This window comes from Chiloscyllium plagiosum, unplaced genomic scaffold (assembly GCF_037043375.1).
Source record: "Chiloscyllium plagiosum isolate Xiang-an unplaced genomic scaffold, Cpla_swu_hap1 HiC_scaffold_9, whole genome shotgun sequence".
NCBI lineage: Eukaryota > Metazoa > Chordata > Chondrichthyes > Orectolobiformes > Hemiscylliidae > Chiloscyllium > Chiloscyllium plagiosum.
The window spans coordinates 60,118,441-60,143,806 of record NW_028270147.1 but is presented as its reverse complement, the minus strand read 5'-3'; the positions used below and the strand labels follow the sequence as shown (position 1 = coordinate 60,143,806).

At 43.4% G+C, this 25,366-nt stretch overlaps 1 protein-coding gene across 4 annotated transcripts in view; it reads left to right on the top strand.

The window, feature by feature from the left end:
• Positions 1-25,366, top strand: part of LOC122554410 (interleukin-12 receptor subunit beta-2-like) — a 140,523-nt gene that overhangs the window by 75,668 nt on the left and 39,489 nt on the right. For all 4 annotated transcript variants that reach the window (XM_087990670.1, XM_087990671.1, XM_087990669.1 and 1 more), the window contains one exon: positions 2,345-2,500. In XM_087990670.1, coding sequence (XP_087846796.1) covers positions 2,345-2,500 — 156 coding nt within the window. The remainder of the gene's footprint in view (positions 1-2,344; positions 2,501-25,366) is intronic.

Below are 25,366 nucleotides of genomic sequence, written 5' to 3'. Positions count from 1 at the left end.
GGGCCAATGGGCTAAGGAGTGGCAGATGGAGATGCTGCATTTTGGGAAAGCAAATCTTAGCAGGATTTATACACTTAATGGTAAGGTCATAGGGAGTGTTGTGAACAAAGAGACCTTGGAGTGCAGGTTCATAGCTCCTTGAAAGTGGAGTCACAGGTAGATAGGATAGTGAAGAAGGTGTTTGGTATGCTTTCTTTTATTGGTCAGAGTGTTGAGTATAGAAGGTTACATTGTGGCTGTACAGAATGTTGGTTAGACCACTTTTGGAAAGTTTCGTGCAGTTCTGGTCTCCTTCCTATCGGGAGGATGGCGTGAAACTTGAAAGGGTTCAGAAAAGATTTACAAGGATGTTGCCAGGCTTGGAGGAATTGAGCTATAGGGAGAGGCTGAATAGGCTGGGGCTGTTATCCCTGGAGCGTCGAAGACAGAGGGGTGGCCTTATTGAGGTTTATAAAATCATGATGGGCATGTACAGGGTAAACAGACAAAGTCTTTTCCCTGGAATGGGGGAGACCACAATGAGAGAGCACATGCTTAGAGTGAGAGGGGACAGCTATAAAAGGGACCTAAGGGGCAACATTTTCACACAGAGGGTGGTGTGTGTATGGAATGAGCTGCCAGAGGAAGTGGTGGAGGCTGGCACAATTGCAATATTTAAAAGGCATCTGGATGGGTATATGAATAGGAAGGGTTTAAAGGGATATGGGCCAAGTGCTGGCAAAGGGGAGTAGATTAGGTTTGGGTATCTAGTTGGCATGGAAGAGTTGGACCGAAGGGTCTGTTTCCGCACTGTACATCTCTACGACTCTGACTCTATAATTGCAGAAAACAATTCAAATGGAATGTTGACTTTTATATCCAGACAAACAAAATTAAACTAGTAGAAGTCATGACTCCTTTATTGAAAGCCTTAGTTATACCGTACTTGTAGACTATGAATGGTCATACGTGGAATAGATGTGTTGACTGAGGAGGCTGTGCAATGTAGATATTATCTGGACTCATAATGTTAAATTACAAGAAGATATCATTTAAATGAGGGTTGTATTTCCTGGAATTTAGGAGGTTATGATGAGACTTAATTAAGGATGACAGACAGGGTAGATAGAAAAAGCTTACTTGCACTGTTAGAGGGAGTAGGATTGTGGCCTTAGACTGCAAATTAGAGCCAGACCTTCAGAAGAGAAGTTAGAAGCACTTCTAAAGTCAAAGGTTAGTAAAGCTTTGGAACTCTTACCTAAAAGGCAAGTTATTCTCGATCAATTATAAATTTTGAATTTGAGATTGATAGATTTTTTGATAGATAGTAAAAAAAGGAGGCAAAGCCAGATATATGGAGTTCAGTCATAGATCAGCTGTAATCGTACTGATCAGTAGTGAAAGAGGCCCAAAGAGCTAAATGATCTACTTCTGTCTCTATTATATTAAACAGGTACAACATACTGAGTATAAATAATGATGGGATATAGAATGGGTAATCTTAACACCAAACTACCATTTGCAACAATAGACAGTAAAGAAATAAATCAACGGATCTGCGAAACCAGATCCCAACCTACTGTTTGTATGCTTGTTTCTGTTTTAACTATGCAGACTCTCTGGAAAAGTAGGTCTTTGATTATAAGACTCAGGTGACATTTTGTTTCTGTCATTTGGATGCAATATAAATTAAAAATCAAAGTTTCCCATGCCTCAGAAGTTCTAAATGTTAATTGAGCTGTAATCAGCAGAATCAGAAGTTATATGCAGTTTATAGCATTGCGTATGGGTAAGGAGAACTTTGAATATCCATCCTGGTGTCTCAAATAAGTCTTCTGTAGTTGTTGGCCAATCTCATTTCTCCTTCAAACCAAGGATCTCTCTCTCTCTATCCCTCTCTCTATTTATTGTCCATCTCTTAAACTTGCTGGCCACATTTATGATCTCGAGGTAAAAACAATGACTGCAGATGCTGGAAACCAGATTCTGGATTAGTGGTGCTGGAAGAGCACAGCAATTCAGGCAGCATCCGAGGACAGGCAAAATCGACGTTTCGGGCAAAAGCCCTTTTTATTCCTGATGAAGGGCTTTTGCCCGAAACGTCGATTTTGCCTGTCCTCGGATGCTGCCTGAATTGCTGTGCTCTTCCAGCACCACTAATCCAGACATTTATGATCTCGTCTGGTTTTCCCTATCTTCTGGTTGTTTGCACAATTCTTGCCCCTCATCTATGATGTTTCCCCCTTACTCAATGCAATCAGCTGTGGCCTTCTGGGGCTATTAGGTATGAGTGATATGTATTTCCACTCCACGCTGAGATCTCCCTACATTTACTGCATAGAAATTTTGATATTTCTGTTTTCAGAACCTACAACAGGACCAAATGTTTCCGTGTTGAAACTTGCTGGACAGCAAGTACTTTTAAAATGGGGAGAAATTTCTCTTGAAGAACAACAAGGATTTATCACCAACTATACCATATACCTGAAGAGAGGTGCTGATGGGTCATATCTTGCTTCATGTGAGTAAAACCGTGTAAACTTTCTTTTATGAGGAGAAAGTGACCACTGCAGATACTGGAGATCTGAGTCAAAGAGTGTGGTGCTGGAAAAACACAGCTGGTCAGGCAACATCCGAGGACCAGAACAGTCGAAGTTTCAAGCATAAGCTCTTCATCAGGAATGAGGAGTGGCCCAAGGGGACTGAGAGATAAAGGGAGGGGGTGGGGCTGGGGTACGGTAGTTGGGAATGCAAAAGATGGTTGAAGGCAGGGATGAGGGTGATAGATCGGAGAGGAGGGTGTAGTGGATAGGTAGGAAGAAAGATGGACAGGTAGGACAGCTAAGGAGGGTGATACCAAGTTGGAAGGTTAGCTCTGGGAAAAGGTGGGAGAGGTGAAATGAGGAAACTGGTGAAATCCACATTGATCCCATGTGGTTGGAGGCTCCCAAGGTGGAAAATGAGGCTTTCTTCTTCCAGATGTCGGGTGACTAGAGTTTGGCGGTGGAGGAGGTCCAGGACTTGCATATCCTTGGCAGAGTGGGAGGGGGTGTTAAAGTACTCAGCCACAGAGCGGTAGGATTGTTTAGTGCATGTGTCCCAGAGATGTTCTTTGAAATGTTCCGCAAGTTGACGTCCTGTCTTCCCAGTGAAGAGGAGACCACATTCTTCTGGTCCACCTGGGAGCAGATGCGGTGGAGGCAGAGGAATTAGAAATATGGGATAGCGTTTTTACAGGAGGCAGGGTGAGAGGTGGTGCAGTAAAGGTAGCTGTGGGAGTGGGTGGCTTTGTAGTAGATGTCCGTGTTGAGTTGGTCGCCGGAAATGAAGATGGAGAAGTCCAGGAAGGGGATGGAGGTGTCCGAGATGGTCCAGGTGAACTTGAGGTCGGGGTGGAAGGTGTTTGTGAAGTTGATGAACTGTTCAACCTCCTCACAGGAGCACAAGGTGGCGCTGATTGATGTAGTAATTGATGTAGTCGAGGAAAAGGTAGAAAATGGTGCCGGTGTATCTGCGGAAAATGGACTGTTCCACGTACCTCTGCCAGCTCAAGAAGTGCAAATCCTGCACCCATACCTCCCCCCCTCATCTTCATCCAAGGCCATGGAGGATCCTTCCACATCCGACAGATTTATCTGTACTTCCACAGTCATCTACTGTGTCCATTGCTCTCAATATGGTCTCCTCTACATTGGGGAGACAGGATATCAACTTGCAGAACATTTCAGAGAACATTTCTGAGATACATGCACTAAACAACCCCACTTCCCTGTGGCCGCTCCCTCTCCCACTCCACCAAGGATATGCAAGTCCTGGGCCTCCTCCGCAGCCAAACTCTAGCCACCTGACGCCTGGAGGAAGAACGCCTCATCTTCCGCCTTGGAACCCTCCAACCACACGGAATCAAAATGGATTTCACCAGTTTCCTCATTTCTCCTCCCACACCTTATTCCAGATCCAACCTTCCAATTGGCACTGCCCTCTTAAATTGTCCTACCTGTCCATCTTACTTCCCACCTATCCGCTCCACCGTCCTCTCCGACCTATCACCTTCACCCCTACCTTCATCTACCTATCGCATTCCCATCTACCTTACCCCAGCCCCACCCCCCTCCCATTTATCTCTCAGTCCCCTTGGGCCCCCCCTCATTCCTGTTGAAGAGCTTATGCTCAAAACGTCGATTCTCCTGCTCCTCAGATGCTGCCTGTACTTTCTTTTTTCACAAGTAACTTTTATTTTCATCCTCTGTTGTTCATTGAGGAAGAGATTATGCTGACCCATTCTTTTTGTTTGATGTTACAACAGAAGGAATCAGCTCAAAGTGTTTAACATGTGCAGCAATTGGAAAGCAATTAGACTCTTTGATACTTTACTTGATAATAAAGTTGGGCATTCACCATCTAGACCCATTCTACTTTCTATATCTCTGTGACACAAGTACCATTGTGCCTGGAATTATGTTAATCTCTAATTCCATCCCGGAAACCTTCTGTAGCCAATATTATTGAATCTCAGCTTCTTTTTGATTATGGGTAAATAAGACTAAGGAACACATCAGCAATAATATGTTAGAATGCTTGAGAATAGTCAACAGATGAATAACCTATTCCTGTTCCTACATAAGTTTGTTTTTTCTTTTGTCTCTTCAACAAATGGGAGAAAAAACTAGCATCAGATATTTATCACATCCAAATCCAAGTTCACCTTCAGCAATACACTGTCCAATAAATCAACTCTTTCAAAGCTTTTGGAGCAAGAGGCTGGACCAGATATGACATCTCAACTTCCCAGTTGTCTAAATAACAAAAAAACACATGCAATACAACCAAAACAGTCCTTTACTTGAGAGCAGTTACATATCCATTTAACAACCTGTGGATTACTCAGATCCACTTGTGATGACCATTATCTATAGATGAGATAGGCATTTGGAGAATGCAGGCAAAGACAAAAATAATGTTTGAAAGTGCAAGTCTGGGGGCATAATCTGTGATATCAGGTCACTCAAATTTTGACCTACTGATAAGGCCCATGTTTATGTATTGTGGTGTTCTGAGTTACAAATTCCCCAAATTTGGAATTGGCATACAGTGTTAAGTAAATGCTTCAGTTTTGCAAATGATTCTGGTTCCATTTTTTAGATATGAATGGAGGGATGGAGAGGATATAAATTGTTTTCAAATTTGTAAGGTACAATGTATAGAATTATAACATACATTTATAATATACAACATAGTAGTTGCAGACATCTATAGTTTACAATTGCACATTGGCAACAAATATTGACATTTTTACATAGCTAGGTTATCAAAAGTTGTCAGTCATAATCCAAGTTAATTGATTAATTTGGAGAGATATTGAATTTGCAGAAAGACCTTGCACATAGAAAAATATGAAATGTGCACATTCTCTTCAAAGTGTGAAGATAATAGAGCTTTTACTTCTGTATGTGAAAATTACCTGATCTAAATGAGAGTGCAGGTAACTGGGCTCAGCATTCCAAAGATAGAAAAGTAATAAAAGATTGGCAGGATTCCCACTCTCAAGTAACACTATCAGTCAGTAGGATCATTTACACTTCGTTCAGATATTGGGTAAAGTGCCATCAGCCTATTGTGCTGGTTCGCAGACTGAAATTACTTTGAATACCATAAGATGACAGAACATAAGAGGAGACATAGATCATTCAGCCTATTGATTTTGTTCTTCTATTCGATGAGATCATGGTTGATCTGATAATCCTCAACTTCACTTTCCTGCCTTTTCGCCATAACCCTTGATTCCCTTACTGATTAAAAATCTGTCTGTCTCAGCCTTGAATATATTTAACCACACAGATTCAACAACCCACTGCAGTAATGAATTCACAGATTCACTGCCCTTTGAGAGAAGACATTCCTCCTGATCTCTGTCTTAAAAGTATGACCCTTAATTCTGGGAATATCTCCTGAGGTCCTAAATTCTCCACATGGGGTAATCAATCTTTTCCCTCATCCCATCATTCAATCTACCAAGTAGCCTAAGAGTCTTATACGTTTTAATGAGATCACATCTCATTTTCCTAAATACCAATGTGTAAAGACTCAACTTACTCACCATCCCCTCATAAGACAATCCCTCCAAACTTGTTATCAAACCTAGTCAACCTTCTCTGGACTGTCTCAATTGCTAGTATGTCATTCCTTAGATAGGTGACTCAAAACTATTCATAGTATTCCAGCTGTGGTATGACAGGGTCTTGTATAACTTTAGAGTCGAAAGTGTGGTGCTGGAAAAGCACAGCAGGTCAAGCCGTATCCAAGGAGCAGGAAAATTGACATTTCGGGCAAAAGCCCTTCATTAGGAATGAGGCTGGGAGTCTCAGGGGTGGAGAGTTAATGGAGGGGGGTGGGGCTGGGGGAAGGTAGCTGAGAGTGTGATAAGTGGTTTGAGGTGGGGGTAATGGTGATAGGCCGGAGGGGAGGGTGGAGCGGATAGGTGGGAAGGAAGATGGACAGGTAGGACAGGTCATGAGGGTGGTGCCAAGTTGGAAGGTTGGAACTGGGATAAGGTGGGGGGAGCGGAAATGAGGAAACTGGTGAAATCCAACCGCAACAAGGACAGAACCCCCCCAGTCCTCACCTTCCACCCGACTAATCTCCATGTACGTCACATCATCCTCCGCCATTTCCGCCATCTACAAACGGATCCCACCACCAGAGATAGATTTCCCTCCCCACCCATATCCACTTTCTGTAATGGCTGTTCCCTCTGCGACTGCCTCGTCAGGTCCACACCCCCCCCCCACCAACTCACCCTCCCCTCCTGGGATCTTCCCCTGCCACTGCAAGAATTGCAAAACCTTCACCCAAATCTTCCCCCATTACCTCTGTCCAAGACCATAAAGGATCCTTCCACATCCATCAAAGTTTCACCTGCACTTCCACACGTCATTTACTGTATCCATTGCTGCCGATGTGATCTCCTCTACATTGGAGAGACAGGACGCCTACTTGCACAGCACTTCAGACAACATCTCCGGGACACCCGCACCAACCAACCCCACCGCCCCTGGCTGAACACTTCAACTCCCCCTCCCACTCCACCAAGGACATACAGGTCCTGGGCCTCCTCCAACACCACTCCCTAACTACCCGACGCCTGGAGGAAGAACGCTTCATCTTCAGCATCGGGACCCTCCAACTCCCATGACATCAATGTGGATTTCACCAGTTTCATCATTTCCCCTCCCCCCACCTTATCCCAGTTTCAACCTTCCAGCTCAGCGCCATCCCCATGACCTGTCCTAACGGTGGCACAGCAGTTAGCACTGCTGCCTCACAGCGCCAGAGACCCGGGTTCAATTCCCGCCTCAGGCGACTGACTGTGTGGAGTTTGCACGTTCTCCCCATGTCTGTGTGGGTTTCCCCCTGGTGCTCCGGTTTCCTCCCACAGTCCAAAGTTGTGCAGGTCAGGTGAATTGGCCATGCTAAATTGCCCGTAGTGTTAGGTAAGAGGTAAATGTAGGGGTATGGGTGGGTGGCGAGTCGGTGTGGACTTGTTGGGCCGAAGGGCCTGTTTCCACACTGTAATGTAATGTAATCTAACTGTCCATCTAACGTCCCACCTATCCGCTCCACTCTCCCCTTTGACCTATCACCATTATCCCCACCTTCATCCACCTATCGCACTCTCAGCTACCTTTCCCCCAGTTCCACCCCCTCCCATTTATCCTCCACCCCCGAGGCTCCAAGCCTCATTCCTGATGAAAGGCTTTTGTCAGCACCACTCTCTCTCGACTCTAGTCTCCAGCATCTGCAGTCCTCATTTTCGCCTTGTATAACTTTATCAAGTTTTTCCTACTTTGATACTCTATTCCCTTCAACATAAAAGAGTCATAGAGTCATAGAGATGTACAGCATGGAAACAGACCCTTCGGTCCAACCTCCTGTTTGCCTTCCCTATCACCTGCTGAACTTGGATACTAGCTTTTTGCGATTTATTGACGATGTCTCCCACATCCCTCTGTTCTATAGTTTTCTGCAGTCTTTCTCCATCTAAATAATATTTAGCTTCTCTATTCTTCCTGCCAAAATGCATAACTCACATTTTATTCCGTCTGCCAAGTTTTTGACCTCTCACTTAGCCTCTTTGTGTCAGACACTTGTCTTCTCACCCAGTTTTGTGTCATCCACAAACTGGGCTTTGGTATATTAACTTGCCTCATCCAAGTCATTAATATATAGGGAATAATTGTGGCCCCTGTACTTATTCCTGTGTGGCTGATTTTTACAGGTATGTGACTAGCTTTGAAGCAGTGTTCACAGGCAGTTCATGAGAGTAGGTAGGAAGTAATAGGTTAAGGTTAGGAAAAGACAATTGCAATGGTGAGTGAATGAAAGGCAGTTAAATCAGCAGCAGATGGCAATATTTCTGAACAGCATTACTGTGGTGGAAATGATGAATTGGAGAGATGCGTGGTGGGTGGCTGGATCAATACCACATGCTTCACAAAATTAGCCAACATTAAAATTATCCTATTGTTCACCTTCTCATATAAAGACCATTTGGATGAGATACTGGACTCTAACGAATGGCTAAACTGGAGTTGATGCTTCCAAGTAAACAAGAGAAAAAAATTAGCAAAATTAAATAGTTTGTTTACACAGTTGATGATATACAAGCCACGATCTAATATTAACTTGTTCTCTTAAAGAACAGAGCAGAACAGGAAGGAAGGAAAGTTATTTCAGCTGAATTCTGTAAGCTGTTAGCAAGGCTGTTTTTTTTAAACATATGCTGAGACCTGTGCTCAGGAGGAAGCAGTAAAATGTTCCGTTTCCACACAAGTGCATTTAGCACTAAGTTCAGATTTTTACTTGCTTTGTTCAGTTTTATACAGAAGCTTGGATGACTTAGGGTTTATTCTTTATGTGCAATTTTATCTTATGAAAACTTCAGCAGCAAGTTTAATCAATGCACAGTGCCGTTCTATTTTTGCACTGTTTGTTTGTAGCTGTTGAATTATGTACTTTGCACTTGGTGTTAAGCATGCAAACAGCATGAAAGGAGAAAACAAATCGAGGCTGACTAGGTTTCTGCTGGGTGATGAAGAGCTTGTGGCGGTTATATGAGAAACCAAATCCTCTGTTCATGCCTCAACAAACAGTAGTTCCTTAGCCAGGGTCTATTAAACAGTGGTGATAAAAGCCAAGTGTAAAGTATAATTGTGAGCCATAACCAAATGTAATAACTCACATCCACATTACTGATTAAATACAGCAAGTTACATCTTTCACCTGGTTGAAGGTGACAGACAGTTGTATGTATTGTTATACTGTTTAGATTTTACCTGTTATTTACCATTTAATCTGTCCGTATTTTTATTTACAATCAAACTATTTTCTTCACATATTCACATTTAGGCACTTATGATTGCCATCATTTTCTTTTGTTTTGTTTATTGTTCTTCCCTTGTTTTTTAAAATAACTCTTTGAGACAATTTTTTATGTTATTGTATATTTCTGCTTTTTTATGTAGTTTGCAATCCATTCATCCCATGAGTAATGTTTGTGCCAAGAAATGATCATTTTCAACAGGAGAGAATCTTAACAACCTCTCATTGATATCCAACAACATCCATCACTTCATTGCCCATCACTGACATTCTGGGAATCAGTATTGACCAGAAATTCAACTGGACCGTAAATACTGCAGTTATAAGAGTAGATCAAAAGCTGTGAATTCTGTAGTGAGTAAATCTTCTGCTAATTCCTCAAAGTCTATCCATTATTACAAGGCACAAGTCAGGAGTGTAATGGAATACTCTCCAATTGCCTGGTGAGTGCAGCTCCAACTAAAGTTTAGAAGCTCAACCATCCAAAACAAAGCAGCTTGTTTGATTGTCTTTCCCCCGCCAATCCACCACTTTAGACATTTATTCCCACCATAAACTGCGCACCACTGCTGTGGGGTGTACTACCTATAACATGCACAATATCACTTGACACAACTCTTTGACAGCACCTTGCAGTCATATGTGACCACCTAATAGCATTATCGCTGAATGGTTAATTCAGAGACTCAGGTAATGTTTTGGAGATCCAATTTGAATCTGCCGGATGGTGGAATTTGAATTCAATGAAAATTTGGAATTAAGAGTCCAATAATGGCCACAAATCGATTGTCGATTATTGGAAAAACTCATCTGGTTCACTCATATCCCTCAGAGAAGGGAACTGCCATCCTTAAGTGCCCAGGTAGACCCATTGTTATAGCCTGCTCCTGGCCCACAGAAGTCATCTCTTCCTACCTTGACTCAGTCTTTTCTCCACTAGTCCAATCTCTGCCCGTATATGTCCATGCTTCCTCTGACGCTTTATGGCAGTTTCAGAATTTCCAGTTTGTAGGCTCCAGTCGCCTCCTCTTTACCATGGATGTGCAATTCCTTTACACGTCCATCTCCTACTTGGATGGTCTCAGATCTCTCAGCCTTTTCTTGGAGCAAATACCTGACCAATCCCCACATACCACCATCAACAACTTCTCTTTTAACTCCTCCCATTTTCTCCAGGTCAGAGGGTTGGCCATGGGTACTCACATGAGCCCCAGTTATGCCTATCTCTTCATGGGGTGCGTGGGGTACATTCCTTGTTCCAGTCCTATTCTGATGAAGGGCTTTTGCCCGAAACGTCGATTCTCCTGCTCCTCGGATGCTGCCTGCCAGCTCCATACTCTTGATTCTAATCTCTAGCAGTCCACACTTTCAACCAGTCCTATTCTGGCCTCATCCACAGCTCCTCTCTGATATACTGATAATATCATTGGTGCTGCTTCCCTCTCTTGTCCGGAATTAGAAAAGTTAATCGATTTCGTTTCCAATTTTCACTGATTCCTCCCTTCCCTTTCTTGACATCTCTGTTTCCATTTCTGGGTTTAGACTGGCCACTAATATCCAATATTAGCCCATCGACTCCCACACCTACCTGGACTCACATCCTCGCACCCGGTTCCCTATAAAGATTCCATTCCATTCTCCCATTCCTCCATTTCCATCCTAATCAGGCCAACTTCAGCAAGAGAGCCTCTGAAATGTCCACCATCTTCAACCCAAGGATTCCCCAGCACTGTTGTCAACACAGCCCTCAACCAGGTCTGACCCATCTCCCGCAGTTCTGCCCTCATCCCCTCTCTTCTCTCCCGCAACAGCGATAGGGTTCCTCTTGTATTTACTTACCATCCCATCAGCATCTACAAACATAAGATCATCAGCTGCCATTTTCACTACCTCCCACGAGATGCCACCAGCAGACACATATTCCCTTCCCCTACTTTTCTGGCTTCCACAGAGACCATTCCTCTGGAACACATTGGTACACTCTTCCTTCACTCTCAACACCCCACCACCGCACCATGGCACCTTCCCCAGCAACCGCCAAAGGTGTAACACTTATCTTCTGTCTCCTCAGTATCCAAGGGCTCAAAAATACCTTCCAGGTGAAGTAGCACTTCACCTGTACTTCTCACAACCTCGTCTACTGCATTCTCTGCTCTCAATGTGGTCTTCTTTACATTGGGGAAATGAAGCGTAGACTGGGTGACCACTTTGCAGAACATCTATGGCCTGCTTGCAAAAAAGATCTTGAGCTTCTAGTTGCCTGTCACTTTAACACACAATCCTGTTTCCTGGCCAACATCTCTGTCTCAGTCTTGCTGCAGGGAATGTCAGTGCAAGCTGGGAGAATAACACCTCATTTTCTGTTTGGGAACCCGACAGCCCTCTGGTCTCAATATCGAGTTCAATAATTTTAGGGCCTGAACTCCCCCATGTCCTAGACCCCTACCACCCACACTAGGCCTTGTCATCACATAGTCTGCTATTACCAATTGTTAGCCACTGCCAGTCTTCATTAACAGCTATTCGCCCTCCCAGCCAGATCGTTATCGACTCCTTTGTCAGTCCAACTATTCTTCTGTCTCTTTGAGCTCTATCCGTACCTATCGTTTACTCCTTAACCCCTTCCCCGACATATAAACTGACAGTTTCCTAGCTACCATCAGCTCTAAGGAAGGGTCACTGGACCCAAAACATTAACCTTGATTTCTCTTCTTGTTGCTGCCAGACTTGCTGAGCATTTCCAGTAACTTCTGTTTTTGCCATCCATACCTGGTCTGGCTTACATATAACTCCAGACCCAAAGCAATGCAATTGACTCTTAACTGCTCTCTGGACAATTCACGATGGAGAATAAATGTTGGCCTAGCCAGTGGTGCACACATTCCATGAATGAATTTTAAAAATCCTTCCAAACACAAAGTCTCCACCACAGAGAAAACAAGTAAACAGGTTAAGGAAATAGTACCACTTAAAGTGTTTCGCACCATCCTTGACTTGGAAATATTTTGTCCTTTGAAATCCTGCAATTCACTTACCAATGACACAGTGATTGCACATAATGCAATAACTTGCAGTCATTCAATGCGTTAGCTAATCACTGTCTTCCTAAATGCCCTTGGGGAAAGACAATAAATGCTGGCTTTACCAGCAATGCACAAATCCCAAAAATGAATACAAAAAAAAGTCTTACTCTAACTGCAGTATTAAATATTGCAGGAAACTAGGAAGAGAATTAAGCTATCCAGCCCACCAATCCTGCTCCACCATTCAATTAGATCACAGCTCATTCAAGTGGCAACTATTTATTGCCACTTTCCCACACTATCTCCACATCCATTGATGTTCTCAATACATTAAGAACAAGCAGATGACGAAGTAAAGGGTTGGGTCTTTCAGGTGCATATGGTAACTTGTGCATTGAAACAAAAGATGTGGGAAAGATTCTTGACAGTATTTTCTCTATCCCTTCAAAAAGGAGAGGGTTGGTGCAGACTTTCTAGTTCAAGATGAGTAAAACATTTTATGACATAAAGATGATAAGGGAAATAAGTACTAGGTGGGTCCATCTCCTTGAAGTGAATAAATCACCAACACCTTATAAATTGAATCCTCAGCTGTTAAAGGATGCCAGGGAGGAATAGTGACTCTCAGGATAATTTTTCAATCCTTTCTATGAACAGATGGGGTAGCAAAGATTTGGAGATCTGCACAGTAGCTCAGTGGGTAGCACTGCTGCCTCACAGCACCAGGGAGCTGCCGTTTGATTCCAGTCTCTGGTGACTGTCTGTGTGGAGTTTGCACATTCTTCCGGAGTCTGCATGGGTTTCCTCCGGGTGCTCTGGTTTCCTTCCACAATCCAAAGATGTGCAGATTAGGTGAATTGACCATGCTAAATTGCCCATAGTGTTCAGGGATGTGTAGTTTAGATATATTAGTCAGTGGTAAATGCAGAGTAATAAGGTAGGGAAATGGATCTGGTGGGTTTCTCTTCAGAGTGTCGGTGTGGACTTGTTGGGCCAAATGGCCTGTATACATACTGTAGGTATTCTACATTGTACAATTATTCAAAAGATTTAAGAATGGGCCAATTAATTATTGCTCATTCCTCATTCCTCATCTGCTCATTCCTGAAGAAGGGCCTGTGCCCGAAACGTCGAATCTCCTGTTCCCTGGATGCTGCCTGACCTGCTGTGCTGTTCCAGCAATAAAGTTTCAACTTTGATCTCCAGCATCTGCAGACCTCACTTTCTCCTCAATTAATTATTGGCTGGCCAGACTGACTATTACTTGAAAATTAATCAAGGATTAATCAGGGATCGTCATCATGATTTTGTTAGGGAAAGTTACTAACCTACTGGAATTGTTTGAGAAAGTTTGAAGGTAATAGAGTGAATGCTGTGTCCGTGGATTATTATAAGGCATTTGACTAGCTCCCACATGGCAGATGGGTCAGAACAATTAAGTCCTGGGTGAATGTGGCAAGTTAATTCCAAAATTAGCACAGTGACAGGAAATAAAGGGTAATGATCATTTTTTTTGAGGTTGGCAGTTGACTTCAGAATGATTTCAATGGCTTGGTTGAGTGGATGAATAATTGGCAAATCGAATTCAATCTGGAGAAGTTAGAGGTTATGCATTTTGAGAAGCCAAACAAAACAAGGAAATACACTGTAAATAGGAGAGTATTGAGAGGAATAGACAAAGTGATACACATTTCAGGTCCCTGAAACTGGTGGGATAGATAGATGAGGTGATAAAGAAGGCACATGGGATGCTTTCCTTCATTGGGTGGTGGATTGAATGCAAGAATAGAGAGGTAATGCTGGAACTGTATAAGGCACTAGTGTGTACAGGTCCAGTCATCACATTACAGAAGGACATAACTGATTATGGAGAGGAGATTTATGAGAACGTTGCCAGAGCTTGAAAGTTGTAGCTGAAGAAAGATTTGGATAGGCTATGATTGGTTCTTTCGGCATGGGAGGCTGAGGGGTAACTTATCGAGGTGTACAAAATAAGGGATTTCAAAGGAGTGAACAGAGAAGACCTGTTTTCTTTAGCAGAGCAGTTAATTATCAGGTGGCACAGATTTAATGTGTTTGATAGAAGGTTTAAAATGACTTGAGAGAAAGTTTTTTTTCACCGAGAATGATATACTTCTGGAATTTGCTGTCCATTGTGATGATTAAAGTGGAAATCCTCAACTTTTTAAAAGAGAACCTGGATATGTACTTGAAGTGCTGTAACCTGCAAGATTGCAAATGAAGTGCTGGTAAGTGGAATTAGAATGCGTAGCTAGTTTATTCAGCAGATATCACGGGCTGAATGGTCTCTTTCAGCACTGTAACTTATCCTATTAGGCAGTGCATTCCAAGTCACAACTTGCTACATAAAGCAAATTTTCCTTATTTTGATAGCTGCCTAAGCATTGTTGTTCTTTAAACAGTAGCTCCTTATTTAGTGTATCAAAACCTACATGATTTGCCCTTGGCAGAACAATCCAGGGTCCCTCTACAATGAAGTTCTAAATTCTTGTCCTATTCTAATAAGTCTTCCTGCAAATCTTCGACAGCCTTGATATCATAATTGAGTTGTAGTGCCCAGAATTGAACATAATGCTCCAATTGCAGCTTAATTCAAGGTTTCTAGACATTGAATAAGCAGTAAAAATGCACATATACAGGCCTAGCACATCTCATGTACTTGAAGATGTGGGTCCAGTACAACCAGTATGTTTATTTCTAAGTTTTACAGGTTTTCAACTTTTTTCTCCCCTTTGGAATAGCATATTCCGCTGTCAAATAATAAGTGACTTCTGGCACTGAAATAAAAGCAGGATTGTTTAATTGTGAGCCTTCTTGTTGCAATTCAGGTAGGGATGAAGAAGCAGTTGCATAATCACGAAGGGGTTTCCTGCTCTGCGGTAGAAAAACAGTTATTAGTTGCTCAGGAGAGGCCTGAGTGAAGGGCTCCAGCAGATGTCAAGGGGCTGGTGGTTGATTCTTATCAACTATCTGCAAGGTCGGGGTGCAGGGAGGAAGTAGCAAGCATTTACAGCCTTCATCTGTAAGTGTAAACAAACAGAATTTTATAATAAGTACTGAAGCAGCAAAACCTTTCTTTATATTCAAAAAGACTTGACTGCACAACTTTGGCACTATCATCAGTGCCAGGTGTGCCTGCAGTCTTGAGAATATCAACCATTCTCTATTCAGCCACTTCTGCCATCGCCTGCATGAAGCACCGTATTCGAAAGAAGCTAGAATGTGTAGTGTCATAACACATTGCTCCTAATGTTGCTTTGATACTTAGCCTGCTATTTGCAAACTTGCAAACACAATAACACCTCCTTCTACTCACAATTAAACATATTTTTAATAGTATGATGTTTCCTGCACTAATGCTATATAATAGCATCACCATGGAACCCTAAAATGGGTTTCTGACTTTCTCTCATTGCTGCAAAGCTAATGGATGTACTGTTGCTGGAGAAGTTCTGGAAAGCTATTGGAGTCAGAAGGGAAAGGTGCTGAACTTTTGCAAGCAGTTGCATGTAATTTGAGCACCTGTCAGCAGGAAACTTTGTAGAAACTTAGGGCTGTAGTTATTGCCTGCTTGGGCTATGGCATGACAAGGAAATATAAATAGGCAGCACAGACTGTGCATGGTATGAGAGTTCTAAATAGAGGCCAAATGTACTATTTCCTGAGCATTCTCCTGCGTCCACCTGAACCAAGATAGGTGTCTCTCAGATGGCTACAGTTCACAAGGCAGATTGTTACTGTACTGTATGATTTGTCTAACTCGACCTGTGCCGCAGGTTGAGATCCTGCTGCCAATGTTCAAGAGAACCATGTTCCCTCAGAAGGCAAAGCCAGGAATGTTACCAACATCTTGCAGTTCAATGTATATTATTGCATCTGGAAGTTAATAGAAACCCTGCAAGAGATTGAAAGGGGACTTAGAGTCAGAGTCATACAGCATGGAAACAGACTCTTTGGTCTAACCCATCACGCTGACCAAACATTCCATTCTGACCTAGTCCCATTTGCCAGCATTTGGCCCATTTCTGTCTAAATCCTTCCTATTCCTATACCCATCCAGATGTCCCTTAAATGTTGTAATTGTACTCTTCTCCATCACTTCCTCTGGCAGCTCATTCCATATGTACATCGTGCTCTGTGTGAAAATGTTACCCCTCAGGTCCTTTTTAATACTTTTCCCTGTCACCTTAAACCTACATTCTCTTGTTTTAAACTCGCCTACCCAGGGAAAAAGACCTTGGCTGTTCACCTATCCATTCCCCTCATGATTTTATATACCTCTTTAAGGCCATTCCTTAGCCTCCAATGCTCCAAGGAAAATAGCTCTAGCCTATTCAGTCTCTCCTTATAGCTGAAACTATTCATTCCTGGCACCATCCTTCTAAATATTTTCTGCATCCTCTCAAGTTTAATAATATTCTTCCTACAGAATGGTGACCAGAATTATATGCAGTATTCTAAAATTGGGTTCACCCAATGTACTGTACAGCCGCAAAATGATATCCCAACTCATTTATTTAATGTTATGACCAGTGAAGGCAAGCATGCCAAATGCCTTCTTCACTACCCTGCCTACTGCAACTCCACTTTCAAGGAACTATGCACCTGCACCTTACGTCTCTTTGTTCGGCAATACTCCCCAGGCCCCTACCATTAACTGTATAAGTCCTGCTCTGATTTGCTTTACCAAAATGCAACACCTCACATTTATCTAAATTAAACTCCATCTACCACACCTCAACCCTTTGACCCATCTGATCAAAGTCCTCTGAGATAATCATCCTCACTGTCCAAAATACCACCTATTTTGGATTCATCTGCAAACTTACTAACCATACTTTCGAAATTCACATCCAAATCATTTACATAAGTAATGAAAGGCAGTGGACTCAGCACTGATCCTTGTGGCACACCACTGGTCACAGGCCTCTAATCCAAAAACAACCCTCCACCGCCACTCTCTGTTTCTTACCTTCAAGCCAATTTTGTATCCATTTGGCTAGATCCCACTGGATCTCATGTGATCTAACTGTACTTAACATGGTCAAATGTTTTGTTGAAGTCCATATAGACACTGCTGTGCCTTCATCAATCTTCTGTATCACCTCTTCAAAAAACTCAATCAAGTTATTGAGACACAGTTTCCCACGCACAAAGACATGTTGACTATCCCTAATCCGGATTTGCCTTTCCAAATGCACATTAACTTTTAATAACTTTCACAGTGTATTTTCACAGTGGCATTGACTGCAGTTGTGTTACTCAATTGTGTTACTTGCGATACTAATGTCTCCATCATTCACAGCACTATCTTCTCCAAGATTCGCAGGAAATATAAGCCTGCCTGTCCTACATTGGTTCTCTGCTGTTGTCTTCTGTTAATGTGAAGTGTGTTGAAAGACAAAGGGAAGAGTCTTAAGATGATGCAATGCATTTTAGTGATGTCTGTAGCTGAAAGAATATGATAATTAACATGTGGGTGGAAGACTTGCAGCAATAGATGGGTGAAGTGGAGCATCTGAATGTTAGGCACAAAAGTACTGATTGTTAAAGATTGTTTATGAGTGAGTGTTCGAGATGTGGTGCATTGAGTGGTGTTTGGTTGTTGGGTAAGTAGTGTCAGTTCATTCAGAGCCAAAGTTGCTCTGGCCACTCACGTGTTTACACATGTTATTGTCTGGATCTATGGATAATGATGGTAGAAATGTTGACTTTTCTATCTTATGGCTGACCAGAAATCTCTCCCACTCTTATGCAGATATTAGCATGTGTTGGATTAAGTTCACCTTCTTTGTCTATCAAGTTCTGGAGTAGGACTTGTACCTGGTGCCTCTGGCTGAGAGGCAGGCATGCTACCCACTATGCAAAAGAGGATATGGTATTTGAAGATGCTTTCACTGACCTTGATCATTCATGTTACAACTTTGAAGTCTTTCTAATATTGTAATCAATTCCACAGGGTCATGGTGACCTGTTCTCATTCCATTCAGAATCTTCCAGACTTGTCTGGAGCCTTCAGAATGGTGTATAATTGAACATATTGGAGCAGGAGACAAAACCCTGATGGAGGCTTAAAATATTGCTGTTAAGTTCTCAGAATTTTTCATGGTTTTCAGATTATCTGATCTTAATGTTTAAGAATCACATTCTCATTTATTAGCATATTATGAATACTTACTTGACAAAAATTAAACATGTGTGAATGAACTGTTGAATGTCTACACTAGGCTGGGTCTCTCCTGAAACACAGCCACATAATTTAAATTTACACTTTTTATAGATCATCATCCTCCCAGATAACAGCAGTAAATGAGAGCCATACATCTCCTTGTAAAACTGCATCTGATAATCCTCAAAGTATTTACATTCTTCAAGGCCTCTTCATATTATTTGCAATGAATAGCCAGAACTTTTGAAAGATTAAGAGGACAGATGTGTGAAAAAGTGAGAGATTTCAATTAACAGTAGTACTTAAATTTCACAAATCCTTTCACAAACACTTCAAAATAATTCCAAATTTTCTTTCTCTTGTCCTAACACTATGATCATGTGCCACCTCGGCAGTTACAGGTGAGATTTTAGAAGCCTGTTGACTGGATTGTCATCTTGCCTCAGGTGATTTTGATTAAGGTCCTCTGGTAGTCCAACGTCTAGAGGGTCCAGTCTATGGGGGAGTCCTGTGCAGTTGTAACATCCTCAGCCTGAGCTGATGGAGGCATTGGTCTCACTGGCAGAGGGGAGGGAGTGCAGCAGGACACCACTGGGGTATCTGGAGATGACAGTCCTGGAGTGTCAATCTGTCACTCCTCTTCCCTGGCTGTGCACAATGCCACCTCCTGCATCCCTTGAAGGGTTGTGGTACTTAAAGCGATCAAGGTCCTGCAGCCTCCTCTTGCCAAGCCAATTAATGACTTCATCCATGGCTCCCCTCATGGAGTGGAGATCTGAATGCCTATCTGACAGATACTGATTGTTTGGCTGGATCGAGCTGCCTGCAATGGCTGATACACAGCCCAAGACTCTATCCACTCACATGCTGGAACTATAATATCAGACAGAATATGTACAGTTTCCTCTGTCCTTCCCTCCAGTCTTATTGATTGCCTAATGATTCCCTCTATTAACGGCAAAGTCAAGAGGCTCATCTATACTGGGTCATCAAGAACCTGTTCCACAACAATCCTCCAAATGTCAGAGACCTTGACCACCTCTTTCTCTTGCTATAGGTCTTGTTTGATTTTCAATAAATTTACACCCAAAGTGGAAATCTCTATGCTGTTATATGGTAGGGTGAGATCTCTTAGTTACATTTTAATTCACTCATGTGATGTGGGCATCTCTCGTTAGGCCAGTATTTATTGCTCAGAGGCAGTTAAAAGTCAACCATATTGTTGTGGCAATTGAGTCACACATAGGACAGGTCACATTGTTCATGACGTACACATTAAAATGTTGTAAGGCCAGTACCAAACTCAATAGTTCCTTTTCGACTGTGGAGTATTTCTTCTGGTGGATGTTGTTCTTCTTCGAAAAGTAACCAACTGGCAGTTCAGTTCCTTCCTTATCTTCCTGAGTACAGCTCCAACTCCAATGTCACTCGCATCAATTCCAACTTTAAAAGATTTTGAAAAGTTTGGTGGAGCTAAAACTGGTCTGGTGGTTAATATGGATTTCAAATGGTTGAATGCCTCCTGGCATGGTTCTATACATCAACACCAAAACTTTATGTTCTTCTTCAGCAAATCGGTTAACAATGCCACTACACTGCTAAACTTCCGATAGAATATGCTGAGTCCTAAGAATCAAAGCACCTCTTTCTTTGAGGTTAGGCATGTAAATTCCTCGATGGCCTTTGTCTTTGCATTCCGTGGGGTTGAACCTCCATGACCGATGTTATGTCCCAAGAACGTCATCTCTGTTTTCATAAATTCTGTTTTATTCAAGTTTATCACCAGCTTTGCTTCTCATAGTCATTCAAAGAGCTCTGCCAAATGTACCATGTTATCACTACATCGTCCAAACAGATTGCATAGTCTGTTAACCCAGCCACAACTCTGTTCATGAGTCTTTGGGATGAGGCAAGTGCGTTCTTCATTCTAAAGGGCATCACATTGAACTGATATAGCCCATTTGGGGTTACAAACACAGAAATTTCTTGCACTGACTCCGATAAAGGTAACTGCCAGTAACCACACATTAAGTCAAACTTGGTAATGTAACTGGGTTGTCCAGCTTTCTCGATACAGTCCTCCAATCTAGGAATTGGATATGAGTCAATTTTATAACGGCATCGACCTTCCGATAATCCACACAGGATCGTTGAGTCCCATCCGATTTGGGAACTAAGACAATCAGTGGACTCCACTGTGGCTTGGTTCGATGATGTCCTTGAGGAGAAAGTGAGGTCTGCAGATGCTGGAGATCAGAGATGGAAATGTGTTGCTGGAAAAGCGCAGCAGGTCAGGCAGCATCTAGGGAACAGGAGAATCGACGTTTCGGGCATTAGCCCTTCTTCAGGAATGAGGAAAGTTGGTCCAGCAGGCTAAAATAAAAGATAGGGAGGAGGGACTTGGGGGAGGGGCGTCGGAAATGTGATAGGTGGAAAGAGGTCAAGGTGAGGGTGATAGGTCAGACTGGGGTGGGGGCGGAGAGGTCGGGAAGAAGATTGCAGGTTAGGAAGGCGGTGCTGAATTTGATGGATTTGACTGAGACAGGCTGGGGGGAGGGGAAATGAGGAAACTGGTGAAATCCGAGTTCATCCCTTGTGGTTGGAGGGTTCCTAGCCGGAAGATGAGGCGTTCTTCCTCCAACCTTCGTTTCGCTGTGGTCTGACGATGGAGGAATCCAAAGACCTGCATATCCTTGGTGGAATGGGAGGGGGAATTGAAATGTTGAGCTACAGGGTGGTTGGGTTGGTTGGTCCGGGTGTCCCAGAGGTGTTCTCTGATACGCTCCGCAAGTAGGTGGCCTGTCTCCCCAATATAGAGGAGGCCACATCGGGTGCAAAGGATGCAATAGATGATGTGTGTGGAGGTACAGGTGAATCTGTGGCGGATATGGAAGTTTCCTTTGGGGCCTTGGAGGGAGGTGAGGGGGGAGGTGTGGGCGCAAGTCTTGCACCTCCTGCGGTTGCAGGGGAAGGTGCCGGGAGTGGAGGTTGGGTTGGTGGGGGGTGTGGATCTGACGAGAGAGTCACGGAAGATGAGGCGTTCTTCCTCCAACCATCGTTTCGCTGTGGTCTGACGATGGAGGAATCCAAAGACCTGCATATCCTTGGTGGAATGGGAGGAGGAATTGAAATGTCCTCACCCTGAACAACTTCTCTTTCCAATCCTCCCACTTCCTCCAAATGAAAGGAGTAGCCATGGGCACCTGCATGGGCCCCAGCTATGCCTGCCTCTTCGTAGGATATGTGGAACAATCCATCTTCCGCAACTACACTGGCCCCACCCCCCACCTTTTCCTCCGCTACATCGATGACTGTATCGGCGCCGCCTCGTGCTCCCACGAGGAGGTTGAACAGTTCATCCACTTCACCAACACCTTCCACCCCGACCTCAAATTCACCTGGACAGTCTCAGATTCCTCCCTCCCCTTCCTCGACCTTTCTATTTCTATCTCAGGCGACCGAATCAACACGGACATCTACTACAAACCAACCGACTCCCACAGCTACCTGGACTACACCTCCTCCCATCCTGCCCCCTGTAAAAACGCCATCCCATTCTCCCAATTCCTTCGACTCCGCCGCATCTGCTCCCAGGAGGAACAGTTCCAAAAACGCACATCTCAGATGGCCTCCTTCTTCAAGGACCGCAATTTCCCCCCCCCGACGTGGTCGACGATGCCCTCCACCGCATCTCTTCCACTTCCCGATCCTCCGCCCTTGAACCCTGCCCCTCCAACCGCCACCAGGACAGAACCCCACTGGTCCTCACCTACCACCCCACTAACCTCCATGTACAGCGCATCATCCGCCGCCATTTCCGCCACCTCCAAACGGACCCCACCACCAAGGATATATTTCCCTCCCCTCCCCTATCAGCATTCCGTAAAGACCACTCCCTCCGTGACTCCCTCGTCAGATCCACACCCCCCACCAACCCAACCTCCACTCCCGGCACCTTCCCCTGCAACCGCAGGAGGTGCAAGACCTGCGCCCACACCTCCCCCCTCACCTCCCTCCAAGGCCCCAAAGGAAACTTCCATATCCGCCACAGATTCACCTGTACCTCCACACACATCATCTATTGCATCCTTTGCACCCGATGTGGCCTCCTCTATATTGGGGAGACAGGCCGCCTACTTGCGGAGCGTTTCAGAGAACACCTCTGGGACACCCGGACCAACCAACCCAACCACCCTGTAGCTCAACATTTCAATTCCCCCTCCCACTCCACCAAGGATATGCAGGTCTTTGGACTCCTCCATCGTCAGACCACTGCGAAACGAAGGTTGGAGGAAGAACGCCTCATCTTCCGGCTAGGAACCCTCCAACCACAAGGGATGAACTCGGATTTCACCAGTTTCCTCATTTCCCCTCCCCCCAGCCTGTCTCAGTCAAATCCATCAAATTCAGCACCGCCTTCCTAACCTGCAATCTTCTTCCCGACCTCTCCGCCCCCACCCCAGTCTGACCTATCACCCTCACCTTGACCTCTTTCCACCTATCACATTTCCGACGCCCCTCCCCCAAGTCCCTCCTCCCTATCTTTTATTTTAGCCTGCTGGACCAACTTTCCTCATTCCTGAAGAAGGGCTAATGCCCGAAACGTCGATTCTCCTGTTCCCTAGATGCTGCCTGACCTGCTGCGCTTTTCCAGCAACACATTTCCATCTCGATGATGTCCTTGTCAAGCATGGCCTCCACCTCCATCTGGATCTGTCTGGCTTTGAAAGGATTAAGCTGATAGGAATGTTGTTTTATCGGAACAGTATTCCCTACATCTACTTCATGTACAATAGCGTTAGTCCTCCCCATCTGATTCTTACACATGTCCTTATACCACAATAACAAATCTTTCAACTGCGTTCTATGCTTCTGAGACAGATAGCTTACTAACCTATCCCGCTCCTCAAGGACTTTGTAATCTATTTTGAGGCACATCAAAATCCACATCATCTGGATTTGATTCCTCACTCTGTGGGGCAGTAACTAACACCTGTTTCTCCGTTCTTTCTCTCTAATATAATATGATTTCAACATGTTCACATGGCATACCCAATACCTTTTTTTTCCATCTGGCATCTTTACTACATAGTTCACCTGACTCAAATCTTTCTCAATTTGATAGGGACCACTAAACCTGGCTTTGAAGGGTTCTCCTATCACTGGTAACAGTACAAATACATTATCCCCCTCGGGAAAGGATCCGAGTCTCAGAGCTTTTATCTGCTACCTGGTTCATTCTATGCTGTGCCCTCTTTAGGTGCTGTTTAGCTAACTCACCTACTCTATTTAATCTCTCCCTCACCTCCAATACAGAGTCTAAGTGTGAGATCTCTGACTTGGTCCCCGACTTTGGTCCTGTCAATTTTTCTTTAATTAATTTTAAAGGGCCTCTCACTTCATGCCCAAACATTAATGCAAAGGCAGTGGACTGAGTAGATTCATTTGGGGCATCTCTAATGGCAAACAATATGAATGGGATACCTTTATCCCAATCGTTCAGGTAGTCTTGACAGTGTGTTCTCAACATGGTCTTCAAGGTCTGATGCCACCTTTCTAAACCTCCCTGGCATTCAGGATGATACGCACTGATTTTAAAATGTTTTGTACCTATGCTATCCAAGACTTCCTTAAACAGCCTAGCAGTAAAGTTTGACCCTTGGTCCAACTGAATCTCTCTGGGTAGCCCATACCGTGTGATGAAAGTTACTAACTCCTCTACCACCTTTTTTTGCCTTGATATTCCATAATGGAATTGCCTCCGGAAATCTGGGCGACACATCCATTATGGTTAACAAATACTGGTTCCCACTTTTAGTTCTCAAGAGGGGATCTACACAATCAATCATAACCTGCATGAAAGGTTATTCAAATGCGGGAATTGGCAACAAAGGTGCTGGTTTTATTACTGCCTGTGGCTTATCTATCATTAGGCATATATGACATGTATGGCAAGAGTTAACCACACCATTGTGCATTCCAGGCCAATAGAAATGCTTTTGTACCTTAGCCTGAGTCTTTTGTACCCCTAGGTGACTTCCTACAGGTAGTTGATGTGCTACCCGTAACACCTCCTGTCTGTACGCTACCGGCAACACAATCCCTTACAATTTCAGCTTTACTTTTGTCCTTAGTTAAAACCAAATCTAACCACTTTGTTAATTCTAAAAATATGGTATTTTCTTTTCCTTCTGAACTTTCTCAGCAAATTTGGGAATCATCTTCAAATCCAGAACCTCTTTAGCAATTTTAAGAGCCATTTATCTCGCTTTTAATTTAACCACCCACAAATACTGAAATTAAACAAATTGTCTCACCTACATTTTATTTAAAGACCTAGGACACTAATAGGCAAGTGTTTAAATATGCTGGGAACTTTTGTAGCCCAAATCTGTTCAAATCTGTCCAAATCTCAGACTGGATCTGTCTAAAGCTGTCCAAATCATGGACCTGAGCCCCCAAACTGTTAAGACACGGCAGTAAACCTTTCTGCTAATTAAACCAAACACTTACCTCGCCTCGTAATCTGTTAAAGTATGAATGACAGAGAACTACCCAAATTCCACTATTTAACAAAAAAATATCAATTTTATTCTTTAACTCTAAAGTGAACATTAAACAACCACTATTTACAACTCTCAGCCTCCTTTCTCTTAAAGTTTTGTTGTCTACCTCCCACTCAAGAACAATATACTGATCCAATAAAGCCTCTATTACGTTTACAGCAACTCAACTTTCAAAACCAGACAGCATATTTTGTCTGTGGTGTTGATCTTCCTCTATTTGTAGATCTCCC